Source organism: Cydia fagiglandana, chromosome 19, assembly GCF_963556715.1.
Source record: "Cydia fagiglandana chromosome 19, ilCydFagi1.1, whole genome shotgun sequence".
NCBI classification, from domain to species: Eukaryota; Metazoa; Arthropoda; class Insecta; order Lepidoptera; family Tortricidae; genus Cydia; species Cydia fagiglandana.
Genome location: NC_085950.1, coordinates 6,452,865 through 6,467,442, shown reverse-complemented (window position 1 = coordinate 6,467,442; position 14,578 = coordinate 6,452,865). Strand labels below are relative to the sequence as shown.

Sequence of the window (14,578 nt, the reverse complement as noted above, 5' to 3'; positions counted from 1 at the left end):
TAGAATGACACTTTACATTTTATATCAATAAAGGAACAGAGTGGTTCCCGTGTACATCTTTGATTGTTCATTCACCTTTCTATCTTTCTAATATTCAAAAACGAAGAGGCGAATCAACAAATCGTCAGGTGACAAGCAAAAGTCACTAAGTACTATCAAAACATTAAAGTAACAATGCACTTTATGACACTTGTAACACGGTTTATTGTCCTATAATTTCAATGGTATTAGTTAGTGACTTTTGCTTGTCACCCGACGAAATGTACTATCGAAGATGTTCGTGGTTACAGCCGAGGAGTGTGCTCACTAAAGGTTCCGTCACACCGGCGCGTTTTCCGCGCGGGCTGGGCGTGAGCGGCGCGCGCCGCTTTTACATATAAAACGCTCACGCGCCGCCCGGAAAAACGCGCCTTTGTGACGTAACTGTAACACAGATGCAGTGCATAATTGTTTTCCACCGTATTTTCTCGGAAACGTTCGTATTTGTCATGCTACTTCAGTCAACCTCAGTACTTTTTGACACTGACGGAAATAGCATGACACTTTCGTACGGTATCGTCTTGGGTCGTCCCATTCGTTTTTCGTCAAGTTCTTAAATTAGTCCTATTCTCCTTTCGTCACTCATTCTACATTGAAAGCCACCGACGATTGTGACGAAAGCAGAATAGGACTAATTTAAGAACTTGACGAAAAACGAATGGTACGACCCAAGACGATACCTTTCGTACGTTTCCGTAACAAAACGATAAAAAATAATTATGCTCTACATCTGTAACTTAGCAACTGGGTGTTAATAAGGTGACACCATTAGTGCTAAATATCTTGTTTATATCCTAATTAAATATGCATATGGTATAGCTAAAACTAGATTATATATTTATTTTTAGTGTCTTAAATAACTATGTAACTTGTTGAAGTCCTTATGGATTAAAATGAAATCACAAATATAACTATGGTGTCTCTTTATTTTGCATGGAGTAAACCATGGCCAAATACCTAAGAAAACGTATATTAATAGGAGATAGCATAAGTACTTACACCCAAGGCCAAAAGTACGGAAACAAGCTTTGATAGAAAAGTTTGATTTTATATTATTCATTGACCATTTGAAAACAATATGGTAGAATTAATAATAGAACATTTGAATAGTAAATTACTCGAATGCTGGCTATGATAGAGAGGAGGATTTTTGTATGGTGCCCATAGAGAAATAAGCCCTTTTGAGAAGACTGTCCTCAACTGTCATCTTTGTCCTAACTTTTTTTTATCTTTTCGACAATATTTTAGGATATTTTGATATGTAGCGGGAATTTTTAATATTTTGGGGTTGCCCAATGCAAATTTTAGGATACAAATATACAACAAAGATTGATACATGAGACATTAAAGGAAACAATGTTGTTTCCATACTTTTGGCCTTGGGTGTACATGCACAATGTGCATACCTCGTACATACCTCGCTGCATAATAGGTTGTGCTGTACTTTTTTAAATGATATTTCCACTACTTGACGCTAGATGTCGACTATGAAAGAACTCGCGTTTTGGTAAGATAATGTATGGAGTTATCACTTTTTCCTTACTTATACAGGATGGCTAAAAAATAACTGCATTCCTTCGCTAGGGAGGTTTTCGGATTATACTGAGCAACTTCAACTATGGGACCAACCCCCAAGTCGCGAAAAAAATTCACCCTCCCATAGAAAATGGACCAGCCAAAATGTATGACACAGCCAAATTTTAGTTTCGCGATTTCGCGTTGGGTACCATAGTAAAAGCTGCTCAGTATAATCCCAAAACCTCCCTGGCAACGGTAATGCAGTTATTTTTTTAGCTACCGTGTATTCCTATATGAAAAAGAGTGATTCAGAAGTCATAATCATGACTAAGAAAAAGTTAGGGTTGGTTGCACCAAACTGTTCTTATCGTTAAAGAGTTTGCTAAATTTTTATGCATGGAAAGTTTCATAGTAAAGCGCCGGGGCGCGCCGGCTAACGTTGATCAGTCTGTCAAATGTGGTTGGTGCAACTGGCCCTTAATCCACCCAAAAAACTAATTAAATTGGTAAATAAGGGCCAGTTGCACCAATCACAGACTGATCAAAGTTACGCAGCAGAGATCTATGAAACTTCCCGTACAATAAAATTTAGCGAACTCTTTAACGGTAACAGACGGTTTGGTGCAACTGGCCCTAAGGGCCCCCCCACATCTAGCGTCTTTCGAGCGTCGGCGTCTATAACTCTATGGCCGCTGCTCGACGCAACGTCGACGCAGCTGCGCAGCGACGTCATTTTCCATACCAGCTGACCAGACGCCGACGCTCGAAAGACGCTAGATGTGGGGGGGGCCCTAAGTCTCATCACAATGTCCAAGCCCTTCAAGTGCCGGTGTGATTTGCAGAGCCGGTGGGGTCCACCAACGTGGGCACGGTGCGGGTGTCGCCGCCGCGCGCGGCCGCGTCGCCGCCGCGGCGCCGCGAGCGCCCCAAGGACAAGTCCTACTGCAAGCTGGTCGCCGAGCGCGCGCGCCAGGCCTCCGCGCAGGACCGCCACGACGACAAGTTCGTCGCCAGGTCCCCGGGACAGGCGCAGGGCGAGGACTCGGGCATTGAATCCATGGACGCGCTGTCGGAGAAGTCCCCGAACCAGGCCAGTCAGAGCCCGCCCGGCCCGCAACGAAAGGAACGCCTCGACATGCCGCGATCCACCTCCCCTACCTCCGTACATCGCATCATAGGCGTCCCTCCTCCGGCCTCGGATGAACTGCTCGAGAGGTTAGCGTTAACCGCACCCCCGAGATATGAGCCGCCGCCCGATCTGGACGACTTGGGCGATATAGAGGCGGAGCTCGCGAAAATGCACGGCGACCATGACCAATCACCGAAAGTTAACGGCGATGACGCGCCGCGCAGGCCCCCGGACCCACCCCGACCTCCCACTCCGATCCGACGCGACCCTGACCCCGAACCGAAGCCGGAGGAAAGCGTGAAAGAGGAGCCTAAGAAAGAAAAAGTGGATGACTTCGATCCGCTTCCGAGTAGGGTCAGTCCCCCGTTATATACGTACTCGAACCAGGAGAAAGGCGCGACGGAGGAGCCTGTAGTCAAGGAGGAAAAACCTGTAGCAGAAAACGGCGAGGCGTCGGAGGAACACAAGGAACCGGACCCTAAACTAGAGAGGCTGCCTATGAAAGCCGATTTCCCAGATAAAAGTCTACTGGAACAACTTTTAATAGAGATCCCGACTCCGGATTACGTGGCGAAGAGGCCCGAATCGCCGTCCCCGTCGGCGTTGGAAAGGGTGGCTAGAAGTAGCGTCCGGACGAGGTCGAGCAGCAAGATGAACAGCCCCGCCGACGGACCCAAGACACCCCGTCTCAGCCCCGGAATACCCAAACTGGAAACCAGATCCGACTCCCCCGCGCTCCAAAACCCCCCACGCAACTGCCTCAGGAGCGGCTCGGTCGATAAAACGAGCCCGAAAACCGTGAACGCCGCAACGGTACCGGTCAAACCGGCGCCCGGGGCGAAACGGAAGCGGAGAGAGTCCGAAAGCTCCTGCGCGTCGACCATCAGCTGCGAAGAGGGCCTGTCGCCCGCCGGGAGGCCTAAAAAGAAGCCCCGCCGCGTCGACGGCGTCAAACAACCCGGCGCCGAGGGCCCAAAGGAGGGCCGGAAAAAGGACTCGGATAGCGATAGCGACGAGCCCCTAATCTGCAAGGTGCGAGGGAAGACGCCGGCTAAAGTAGTGAAAGTCGTGAAGGCGGTGAAGGGGCCAGTGGAGGCGGTGAAGGCGGAGGGCAAGGGCGCGGAGGGGGTGAACACGCGGCGCTCGGGCCGCCAGGCGCCCGGCGCGCCGCCGCTGCCGCCCGGCGCGCCCCAGAGGAGGAAGACCAGGAGTGCCGGTGAGTCATCCTTTAGGTTTAACATCGTCTGCTACCATTTTTCCCGACTGTTAGGGACCATTTAGACGATGCGAGAACTCGCATGAGAGTTTTATTACATTGACGGATTTTGGTCGGTCGGTCGCAAGTCCGCAGTCTGGTTCGCGCACCGTCTAAATCGGCCCTTAAGAGTGCTATTACATTTCGGGGTTGAGCGAGTTTAGGTATTTTACGCGCTGCGGCAGGCCGTGCGAGCTCAGTATTCCGATCCCTTCTACCACACTCGCACTACAATGATGGATTAAACATTCTTGATCCTTCGCGAAGCATATTGAAATCAACCATAACAACACTAACTGTACTTAACTTATAAAGTCCTAAAACTGTTATTTGGTAAGTACGAAAATACTAAATGCAGTGCAAATGTACATAGGGGCTGTTCATAAATTACGTCATCTATTTTTGACCCCCCCCCCCATCCCTCAAATCATCCAAAAATCATGCTTCGGATGACTCTGTTTCCTCCTACGTCATGCTACCATCATCCGATGTCCAGACCCCCCCCTCCTCCCATTTGAAACGACGTAATTTATGAATAGCCCCATACTCGTACTTATGAACGTATATTACTCGAAAGAAATTTTAGGTACTCGCTTATTTACAAGAAACAAGTTACAAGAAACTGAAGATACACAGGGTCTGATGATGGAGCTGGAAGGTGGCCACGAGTACCAGTCTATCATGTAACTAAACCACTTCGTGTTTGGGCTCGTTTGATTCGTCTCAACAAGATCTTTGTCACTGAAGATACACAGGGTCTGATGATGGAGCTGGAAGGAGGCCACGGGTACCAGTCTCTCATGTAACTAAACAATTTCGTGTTTGGGCTCGTTTGATTCGTCTCAACATGATCTTTGACACAAGACAGTACTCAGGGTCTGATGATGGAGCTGGAAGGTGGTCACCATTACCAATCAACCATACAACTAAACCACATCGTGTTTAGGCTCGTTTTATTCATCTCAACAAGATCTTTGACACTAGGTGATACTCAGAGTCTGATGATGGAGCTGGAAGTTGGTTACCGGTACCAATCAACCATGCAACTAAACCACTTCATGTTTAGGCTCGTTTGACTAGTCTCAACAAGATCTTTGACACTAGGTGATACTCAGAGTCTGATGATGGAGCCGGAAGGTGGTCACCGGTACCAATCAACCATTCAACTAAACCACTTCATGTTTAGGCTCGTTTGATTAGTCTCAACAAGATCTTTGACACTAGGTGATACTCAGAGTCTGATGATGGAGCTGGAAGGTGGTCACCGGTACCAATCAACCATGCAACTAAACCACTTCGTGTTTAGGCTCGTTTGATTCGTCTCAACAAGATCTTTGACACTAGGTGATAAACCAAACACGAAGCCCAAACACGAAGTGGTTCAGTTATGTGATAGACTGGTACCCGTCGCCACCTTCGAGCTCCATCATCAGACCCTGAGTAGTATCTTGTGTCAAAGATCTTGTTGCGACGAATCAAACAAGCCCAAACACGAAGTGGTTCAGTTACATGGTAGACTGGTACCCGTGGCCACAGTCCAGCTCCATCATCAGACCCTGAGTACTATCTTGTGTCAAAGATCTTGTTGAGACGAATAAAACGAGCCTAAACACGAAGTGGTTTAGTTGCATGGTTGATTGGTACCGGTGACCACCTTCCAGCTCCATCATCAGACCCTGAGTACTATCTTGTGTCAAAGATCTTGTTGAGACGAATCAAACGAGCCCAAACACGAAATGGTTTAGTTGCATGGTTGATTAGTACCGGTGACCACATTCCGGCTCCATCATCAGACCCTGAGTACTATCTTGTGTCAAAGATCTTGTTGAGACGAATAAAACGAGCCTAAACACGAAGTGGTTTAGTTGCATGGTTGACTGGTACTGGTGACCACCTTCCGGCTCCATCATCAGACCCTGAGTACTATCTTAAGTCAAAGATCTTGTTGAGCCGAATCAAACGAGCCCAAACACGAACTGTTTCAGTTGCATGGTTGATTGGTACCGGTGACCACCTTCCGGCTCCATCATCAGACCCTGAGTACTATTTTGTGTCAAAGATCTTGTTAAGACGAATAAAACGAGCCTAAACACGAAGTGGTTTAGTTGCATGGTTGATTGGTACCGGTGACCACCTTCCGGCTCCATCATCAGACCCTGAGTACTATCTTGGATCAAAGATCTTGTTGAGACGAATAAAACGAGCCTAAACACGAAGTGGTTTAGTTGCATGGTTGATTGGTACCGGTGACCACCTTCCAGCTCCATCATCAGACCCTGAGTACTATCTTGTGTCAAAGATCTTGTTGAGACGAATCAAACGAGCCCAAACACGAAATGGTTTAGTTGCATGGTTGATTAGTACCGGTGACCACATTCCGGCTCCATCATCAGACCCTGAGTACTATCTTGTGTCAAAGATCTTGTTGAGACGAATAAAACGACCCCAAACACGAAGTGGTTTACTTGCATGGTTGATTGGTACTGGTGACCACCTTCCGGCTCCATCATCAGACCCTGAGTACTATCTTAAGTCAAAGATCTTGTTGAGCCGAATCAAACGAGACCAAACACGAAGTGTTTTAGTTGCATGGTTGATTGGTACCGGTGACCACCTTCCGGCTCCATCATCAGACCCTGAGTACTATTTTGTGTCAAAGATCTTGTTAAGACGAATAAAACGAGCCTAAACACGAAGTAGTTTAGTTGCATGGTTGATTGGTACCGGTGACCACCTTCCGGCTCCATCATCAGACCCTGAGTACTATCTTGAGTCAAATAAATACATATAGAATGTCAGGTCGTTTCAAATATTTTTAATCCTGTCCGGTAGTTTATTAAACTGTACCATTATAAATTATAATACTATAAAAACAGTGCTAGGATCAAAGTCTCTCGTTGCGGTTTACACGCACACAGTATAGCGTTTTACACGGCGCCCGCCGCACACAATGATAAAAAACCTCGTCGTCGCCGTTGAAAATGTGCGGAGCCGACCGACACACGTCCTACCTGTACAAGCTCTGCCGCGGCACTGAACTGGCGAACGCGCGTCATCGGTAATATAGAGTAGTTTTCAAAAAATTGCCAAAAAATTATAGTAGAATTTCATAAACACTAATGTATACCAAAAGTATAAGCAAACGTTGCAGATTGCTTGAGTATGAAAATGACTTCGATATTAAGTAGATTTTCGTAGAAATTGACACTTGTTTCGGAGAGAAAATTGAGTTCGTTTTACTTTGATTTTCTCTTTCTCAAAGGTATGTAGGAAAAATATCGTTTGATATGCCTAAAGTACAGGGTATTAGTAATACAAAATAGCCAGGTTTAGCAGAGTAAACTTCTCAACATTTCCAAATAAGAGCTTGCCGTTCAGTGCTTCACGGGGTTTTTCGGAAACGACCATCAGAAAAAAAATCATTACTAATTTAATAAGTCCTTTTTCCAATATTTACAACGATATTTAAAAAGATAAGAAGACGCTTTTACTGGAACAAGTACTCATTGTTTCTAATAATGAGCACAAAGTCCTGAATTTCGTCGACTAGTATCATCAATTTTGCATTATTTCGACTTTTCTTGTAAGAGCGCTCTTAACTTAACATCGTCTTTGTAGCGTTTTCCCGACTTCTATGAAATTTTACGAAGTTTCTTTTAGACTTCTAGAAAATTTGGTCATTTCTATTTGGCAGGTGTGTTAGGTTCCCTGTTATCGCCAAAAAATAAAGCCGTATCCGGCTTTTAAGATCGGTTTTCCTAGGATAGCGGTGCCGTCATATAGCGGCCGTGTCCATACTAAATAATACGGTTAAATATGGATGTCGTAGTATTTGTATGGAGACGGCCGCTATATGACGGCACGCTATCCTAGGAAACTAGAGCATTAGTATCTAGATTATCATAAATTAAAAAGTGTTACTTTTCATTTGATTTTATAACGTGAATGTGTCGTTACAGTGGAGCCGGGTCCGCTGGCGGCGGGCGTGCGGCGGCGGCGCTCGTCGCGCGACGGCAAGTGACGGCGGCGCCGCGCGGAGCCCCGCGCCGCGCCGTCGCCGCCACCCATCCTGCTCTACCCGAGCGACTGATCACCACTACGCCACGACGGCCATCGCTGCACTCTCACCGTGAGCTGGACTGACGACCGAACATCGGAGGCCGTATGTCACGACGAAACCTTCACTGAAATTACCGTGAGCGAGACGCTTATAATGATGTATTGGTACCGGCGAGTGTACGCAGACTAGTGACAACCGTGTTGAACTCGTGGTAGGTTACTGTAGGTATCGCAACGAGAGTAACCTCGCGTGTTGGTCATCCAGCGTTCTTACGCAGTTGTTTAGAGCGCAAAATTTGCAATTTACATAATTGGTAAATTCTCACAGTATAATCAATACTACATTCAGTCATTTTATATTCAATGTATGTAAAATTTTCACTCACACTGCCTATATAAAATGTTTGAATTTAGTTTTTATACTTAAATTTCAGCTTAAAGTTTACCAAGAATGAAAATCACAGTTTAGAACCGAAAAACTACACAAGTTTTGTGGATAGGCTCGCGTAATTCACGGTACCAAGCTCCCTTTGAGTCTGACGAAGAGGCAATCAAAATTAAACTGTAAACTTAATAACACAAGGTCGCTTTTTGGCTGGAAAGAGACGGGGGCTACGCGATACTGTGCGATTACTACACGGCCCTTTTGAGTCCGACGAAGTGGCAATCAAAATTAAACTGTAAACTTAAAAACACAAGGTCGCTTTTTGGTTGGCAAGATACGGGCTACGCGATACTGTGCGATTACATACACGGTGTGCCTTCATTGCGGTTTGCGTGAGAACGTTTGTTGTTCTATTTTCAAAAGTGAGAACGTTTGTTGTTCTATTTTCAAAATTATCTTATAATTAACCAGTTTGCGCGTGTTTAGATTTGGCGAATCTCAAGTTCATACGATTAAGGTCTAACCCCCTTATTCATAAGCGCGCTACAAACCTTGATTAGCTAATCTTTTGTCTTTATCTGTCATTTCGACGTATGTATTTGTGAGAAAGGGATAAGACATAATTTAACTAAATCAGACCAGTAAAGTTTTATGAATAAGGGGGTGCATCGGATAGGGGATCGGGTGGTGTGCGTGCTTATTGTTAGATATCGTGCAATAATAACGGTCTGAGGCGAGCTAGCGTAGTCTATTCACAATAAATGTCTGTGGTCTTGCGGGTCCATACAAGTATGTAAGGATTCGTTGTAACCGCAGATATGTTTCGGTGATAGCCGATTGTTTCTTTACCATAGACTAGGAATCCTCTAGACCGAGTTTAGAGCAATTATTTCATGCAACCGATGCTGCCAAAAATGCGGGGGTGCGCGGGACGAGGTGAGCGAAGTCCCGTGCCGTGATTTGTCCGTTCAAAGACACTACGGACGTCACACAAAGACACTTTCCGACTCGAACATGGAGTAAAATTACCGTATGCGTGGCAGAGGGGGTAGTGCGAATATGCTCAGTCTGGAGGATGTTTTGTCTGTGTTCATTACCCTCCCTTGCAAATAGGGTTGCCAACTTTTTTTTGGTGGAATATAGTATTTTCCAGAATAAGGCATCAAAAATATAGTACATTTCCAAAACATATAGTACTTTTAGATAAAATACTAAACATGAGTGTAATATACGTTTAATAGGAAATATAGTATTTTAGCGTACTATATATTTTTCCGAAAGTATATAGTACAGAGAGCCAAAATATAGTACAATACTATATAATATAGTACGGTTGGCAACCCTACTTGCAAAGTCTGTTAGACGGAATCTAAGGGCTACCCTACACTAGCGTCTTTCGAGCGTTGGCGTCTAGTCAACGCTATGGCTGCGGCTCGGCGCTGAGACGTCAATGAAAGGCGTGGGCTAGCAACCAACTGATTTATTATAAAACAAGTAATCTACCCGCCACCTTACAAATAGTGACAAGATCGTCACAGGCGCAACGTTGGCGCTAGGCTTGTGCCTGCTCGGTCACTACAGAGAGCGCTCCGCTCTCGGTCAATCGGTCAAACGAACTAGTTCGGTCTTTTAGTTCCTTTAGTTCAGTTCTGTCTTTGAGAGCTGGGAATGTATGGATCGATTATACCTTAGTTTTTTTTCTAAATTTTTGGCAACTGAATTACGATTGAAGTTGTACGATACTATATGACGGTTAAACATCAAAAAGCTAGACACAATAAAATAAAAAATATAGTAAAAATATTTGATTCTTTTTCATACTTTTCAGTTTTAAGACTGTTTGTCACTCTTTTATCTCGTTCGCACTCGTGCCAACGTCATTGTGAACCATTTCGTTCAGTCTATTTTCTGTTTCACTCATGTCAAGCGCTCATCAATCCCACTGAACTAAAGCACCTAAAGACCGATTAAGAGCGTGCAAAAAGATTTAGTTCCTTTCGGTCCTTGACGGGTATTTAATTCTTAACACTTCTTAGTTCATGACTAGTGATGGGTAACTACCGGTAATATTTCCAAAGCGAGTATTTTCCCAGTAACGCTACTGGTAATATTACCAAAAACTGGAAATATGCGGTAAGATTCAGTATTTTAATGGAAAGTCAAGGTTTTTTCGTGGTTTATATTGAGAATGGACAGTATTAACATCATTCATAATTAAAGGAAATGCAGGGCTATTATCAAAAAGTAAATTACCAATCTTACCAGTAACTTACTCAATATTACCAGGTATCTTACCAATACTACTAGAAATATTACCACCTCGTAAATTCTACACAAACCTTTTTTACTTTTTCCACATCAAGTTTCCTAAGTCCGAAATAAAACAAAACATTGGTATTCAAATCACTTTAATCCCAACAATACCTTATATTATAATATAAATCAACAAACAAGAATGATCATAGTCTAATTACAATGATATGTATATTAATTTAGGTAGGATAGGTTACATATCACAGTAAAATTTTGTATATGAACACGTGTATTACGGCTTACATTTAATAACAATAAAATAATTCAAGTAATCTCAGTAAATCAGTCTTAGCAAAAATCACATTTCAATCAGGTACTTAAACATTTTGTTCTACGAATAAATCAGTTATTCTTAAACTATATAATTGGACACCAACAATGACGGCTTACATTTGACAACAATAAAATAATTCAAGTAATCTCACTAAATCAGTCTTAGCAAAATCACACTTCAATCAGGAATACTTAAACATTTTGTTCTAAAACGAATAAATCAGTTATTCTTAAACTAGATAATTGGATACCAACAATGATAATCAATGTGTGCTATGGGTTCAAAATTGTCTCAAATGTTATATTTTCACGTCATGCTAATAAAATTAATTAGTTTTTTATTCTCATTCGTTAGTATTTGTGTCATTACTAGAGTCAGTAACCATATTATGTTCTAATTGAATATAATTTTCTTGGGCATTTTCACAATCATCTTCGACATCTGAAAAATTATCCTCAGAATCAGTAGAATCTGATTCGTAAAGATCTTCATTTGTATTTTGGTTTATGGCTCTGGCTACTTTCGGAGGCGTTGATTCGTGAGTTAACTTCCAGTTATGTGAAATATATGTTAATTTTCCAGCCCTGTTTGTTTTGAGGCGGTTTCTCTTTTTCGAATGAATATTAGAGAATGTCGAGAATGACCTCTCTACGGCTGCAGAAGTTGCCGGGATTGTTAATATTTTAACAGCTATTTGCCCCAAAGCTGTGTTAGCAAACAGCGTTTCCCACCATGTGACAGGTTCCGCAGTTGCTGCCAATTTCCACACGAAGTCTTTTTCCCAAATGCCTTTGTGTGTCTTATAATCGGATAATTCCATTAGAACATTGGTTGATTCGCCTCCAAAATTAAATATCACCTCGCACCCGTCCACATTTTCTTGATCAGTCAATTGCATGCCTTGACTCTTGGGATCCAATATCGTTGCCGCAAAATGGATAGGCTTCTGAGCATTGCTCTTTCTTTGCTCATATTTTTCTGTTAAGGCCGGCAAACTATCTTCTAAAAGATCAACCGATTGCGGGTTATTCAACAATGCATCCAATTCTCTGAAAGCTTTGTGTACTAAATGGACTGTGTAGTAATCACCTTCTAAAGTGAAAATCCATTTGACTATTGGACTTAAAAAACATTCCAGGGAACGTAGTTCTGACCATGTCTCCTCGTTCAAAATTTTGTTTCTGAAAGGTCTCAAATTCGTTGTAGAATCATTTATTACAATCGTTTGTAAAATCGTCTTTGATTTTATATAACTTTGTAGACACAAGAGATAGCTTCCCCACCTCGTCTTGACTGGTAACTGCAGGGAAACATTGATTGATCTTTCTTCGGCAAGTTTTCGGTACTCTGCACCAAGAATATGAGAACGAGTGATCGTTTTTATAACTCTTACTGGGCCTGCAAACATCTGGCGTACTTTTGTGATTTGCAATAAATCTCCTACTAGCAAATGTAGCGTGTGTGCCAAACATCCTGCCCATATGGTCTGATTATATTTCTCATGCAAAAGGTGCCCGAGTCTGACCATGTTCGCTGCATTATCCGTCACTATTGCAACAAACTTTGAAACGTGAAATTCTTCCATGACGTTGGTGACTTCTTCACATAAATATTCAGCGGTGTGTCTGTTATTTTTTGTTTCGATAAATTTGTAGAAATACGGCTTTGGAGCGTAGAGTATAACATTTAAAATAGACTCTTTCCTAATGTTAGACCATCCGTCAATAGCCAAATGAATAACACTGGCCTGATTGATTTTACTTGTTATATCACTCTGAACTTCTGAATATTCTTGGTTCAACAATGATGTAGCCAATGTCTTTCTGGAAGGTGGAGTATACAATGGATTGACCGAATGAAATGCTTCCTTCCAAAGTGGGTGTTCAAAGTGTGAGAAGGGTGTGCCGGTCACATACATTGCCCTTGCGATTGCTCTATGTACATTCATCTGAAAAAAAAAGTTAATTTAATTACATAGGTACATCAATCGGTATACTATATTTTGTTGATATAAGGTGAACTAAACAAGATATAGGATGTGAACTAAGGGTGCTAAATAAATACCATGTTATACAGTGTTTGTAAAATACCACGTGGCGACACAGTGCACGTGAATAGAAAGAAACATAGAACACGTGAACAAATAAATACGTTTCTTCCTACGTTCAATGTAACAATAAAGATGTATAACATGAAAAATAAAGTTAATTTAATTACATAGGTAAATCAATCGGTATGCTATATTTTGTCGATATAATGTGAACTAAACAAGATATAGGATGTGAACAAAGGGTGCTAAATAAATACCATGTTATACAGTGTTTGTAATATACCACGTGGCGACACAGTGCACGTTAATAGAAAGAAACATAGAACACGTAAACAAACACTCGTAATTAATACGATTCTTCCTACGTTCAATATAACAATAAAGAGGTATAACATAAAAGGCAACAAAATAGCCAAAACGAATAGACGAATATCTTAAGTGTTTGTTTTACTTATATAAATTTACTTACTTGTTCGTCTCTGTCCATCAAAGTTGGTGGCACTATGTCTTGCGACGAAGACGCAGCACGGTCACTCAATATAGGCATATTTGATGTTTTTTTGTCATAATATTTAAATGTTGCCTTAACATCCTCGGGACATTTTTTACATTTTATTATATGATATGCAAACTTGGTAGCATTTTCAAAGTTATACACCACACTGCAAAAGTTACACGTGTAACTTTTTTTATTATTTGTAGTCTTTTCTGTAAAATGACAATACACTTTACTTCTTGGTTTCATTGTTTATTCTTCACTCACAAGACAAATACGTGCACTCTGAGTCATGCCAAGGTCCGAACTGTCCCATTCGTGCCCATTGTCTTATACAAGATAAGAAATTTGAGTGAAAGAGACAAAAGATGATAATGATTTTTGCTTAAGGCTCATTGAACTACGCAAATAAGCAATGACATACGTGTATTTCGTTCGTTTTTGTTAGTCTCGTATCTTACCACCTTTTGGGAATCTTACTGATAAGATTGGAAAGATACCGGTAATATTACCAAACAGAATCTTACTGGTAACGGGAATATTACCGCGGCACATCACTATTCATGACCGACAGAGGCCTAGTTGGCGCAACTGCTCAGACCCATTTTTGACTAGACACCGACGCTCGAAAGACGCGGTTGGCCCTAACCATAGACTAGGAATCCTCTAGACGGAGCTTAGAGCAATTATTTCATCAAACCGATGCTGCCAAAAATACTGGGGTGCGGGGGACGAGGTGAGCGAGTCCCGTGCCGTGATTGGTCCGTTCAAAGACATGGGCGTCACACAAAGATGGTCGCACTCGAAAATGGAGTAAAACTACCGTATATTTGTGGCAGAGGGGATAGCGCTACTATGCTCAGTATGGAGGATGTCTTGTCTTGGCCCTAACCGTACCGTTTTGTAGATGTTATCTACCACATTTTTTTAATCTAGAATCGTGGACGACCGATGTATTTTTACGCGTTTTATTTTTATTTAGTGAACAAATCATGTTACCATTCACTATAATGCACTCGACATTTTAAGTGTAACTTAATTTCTGAGTAATTTTAAGTAA

The 14,578-nt window shown here is 42.4% G+C and overlaps 1 protein-coding gene across 1 annotated transcript in view; it reads left to right on the top strand.

The window, feature by feature from the left end:
* LOC134674197 (titin-like) overlaps positions 1-7,995 on the top strand; it is a 41,797-nt gene extending 33,802 nt beyond the window's left edge. The window contains exons 10-11 of the mRNA XM_063532255.1: positions 2,400-3,902; positions 7,901-7,995. Coding sequence (XP_063388325.1) covers positions 2,400-3,902; positions 7,901-7,962 — 1,565 coding nt within the window. The 3' untranslated portion in view covers positions 7,963-7,995. The remainder of the gene's footprint in view (positions 1-2,399; positions 3,903-7,900) is intronic.
* Positions 7,996-14,578: the final 6,583 nt, after the last annotated feature.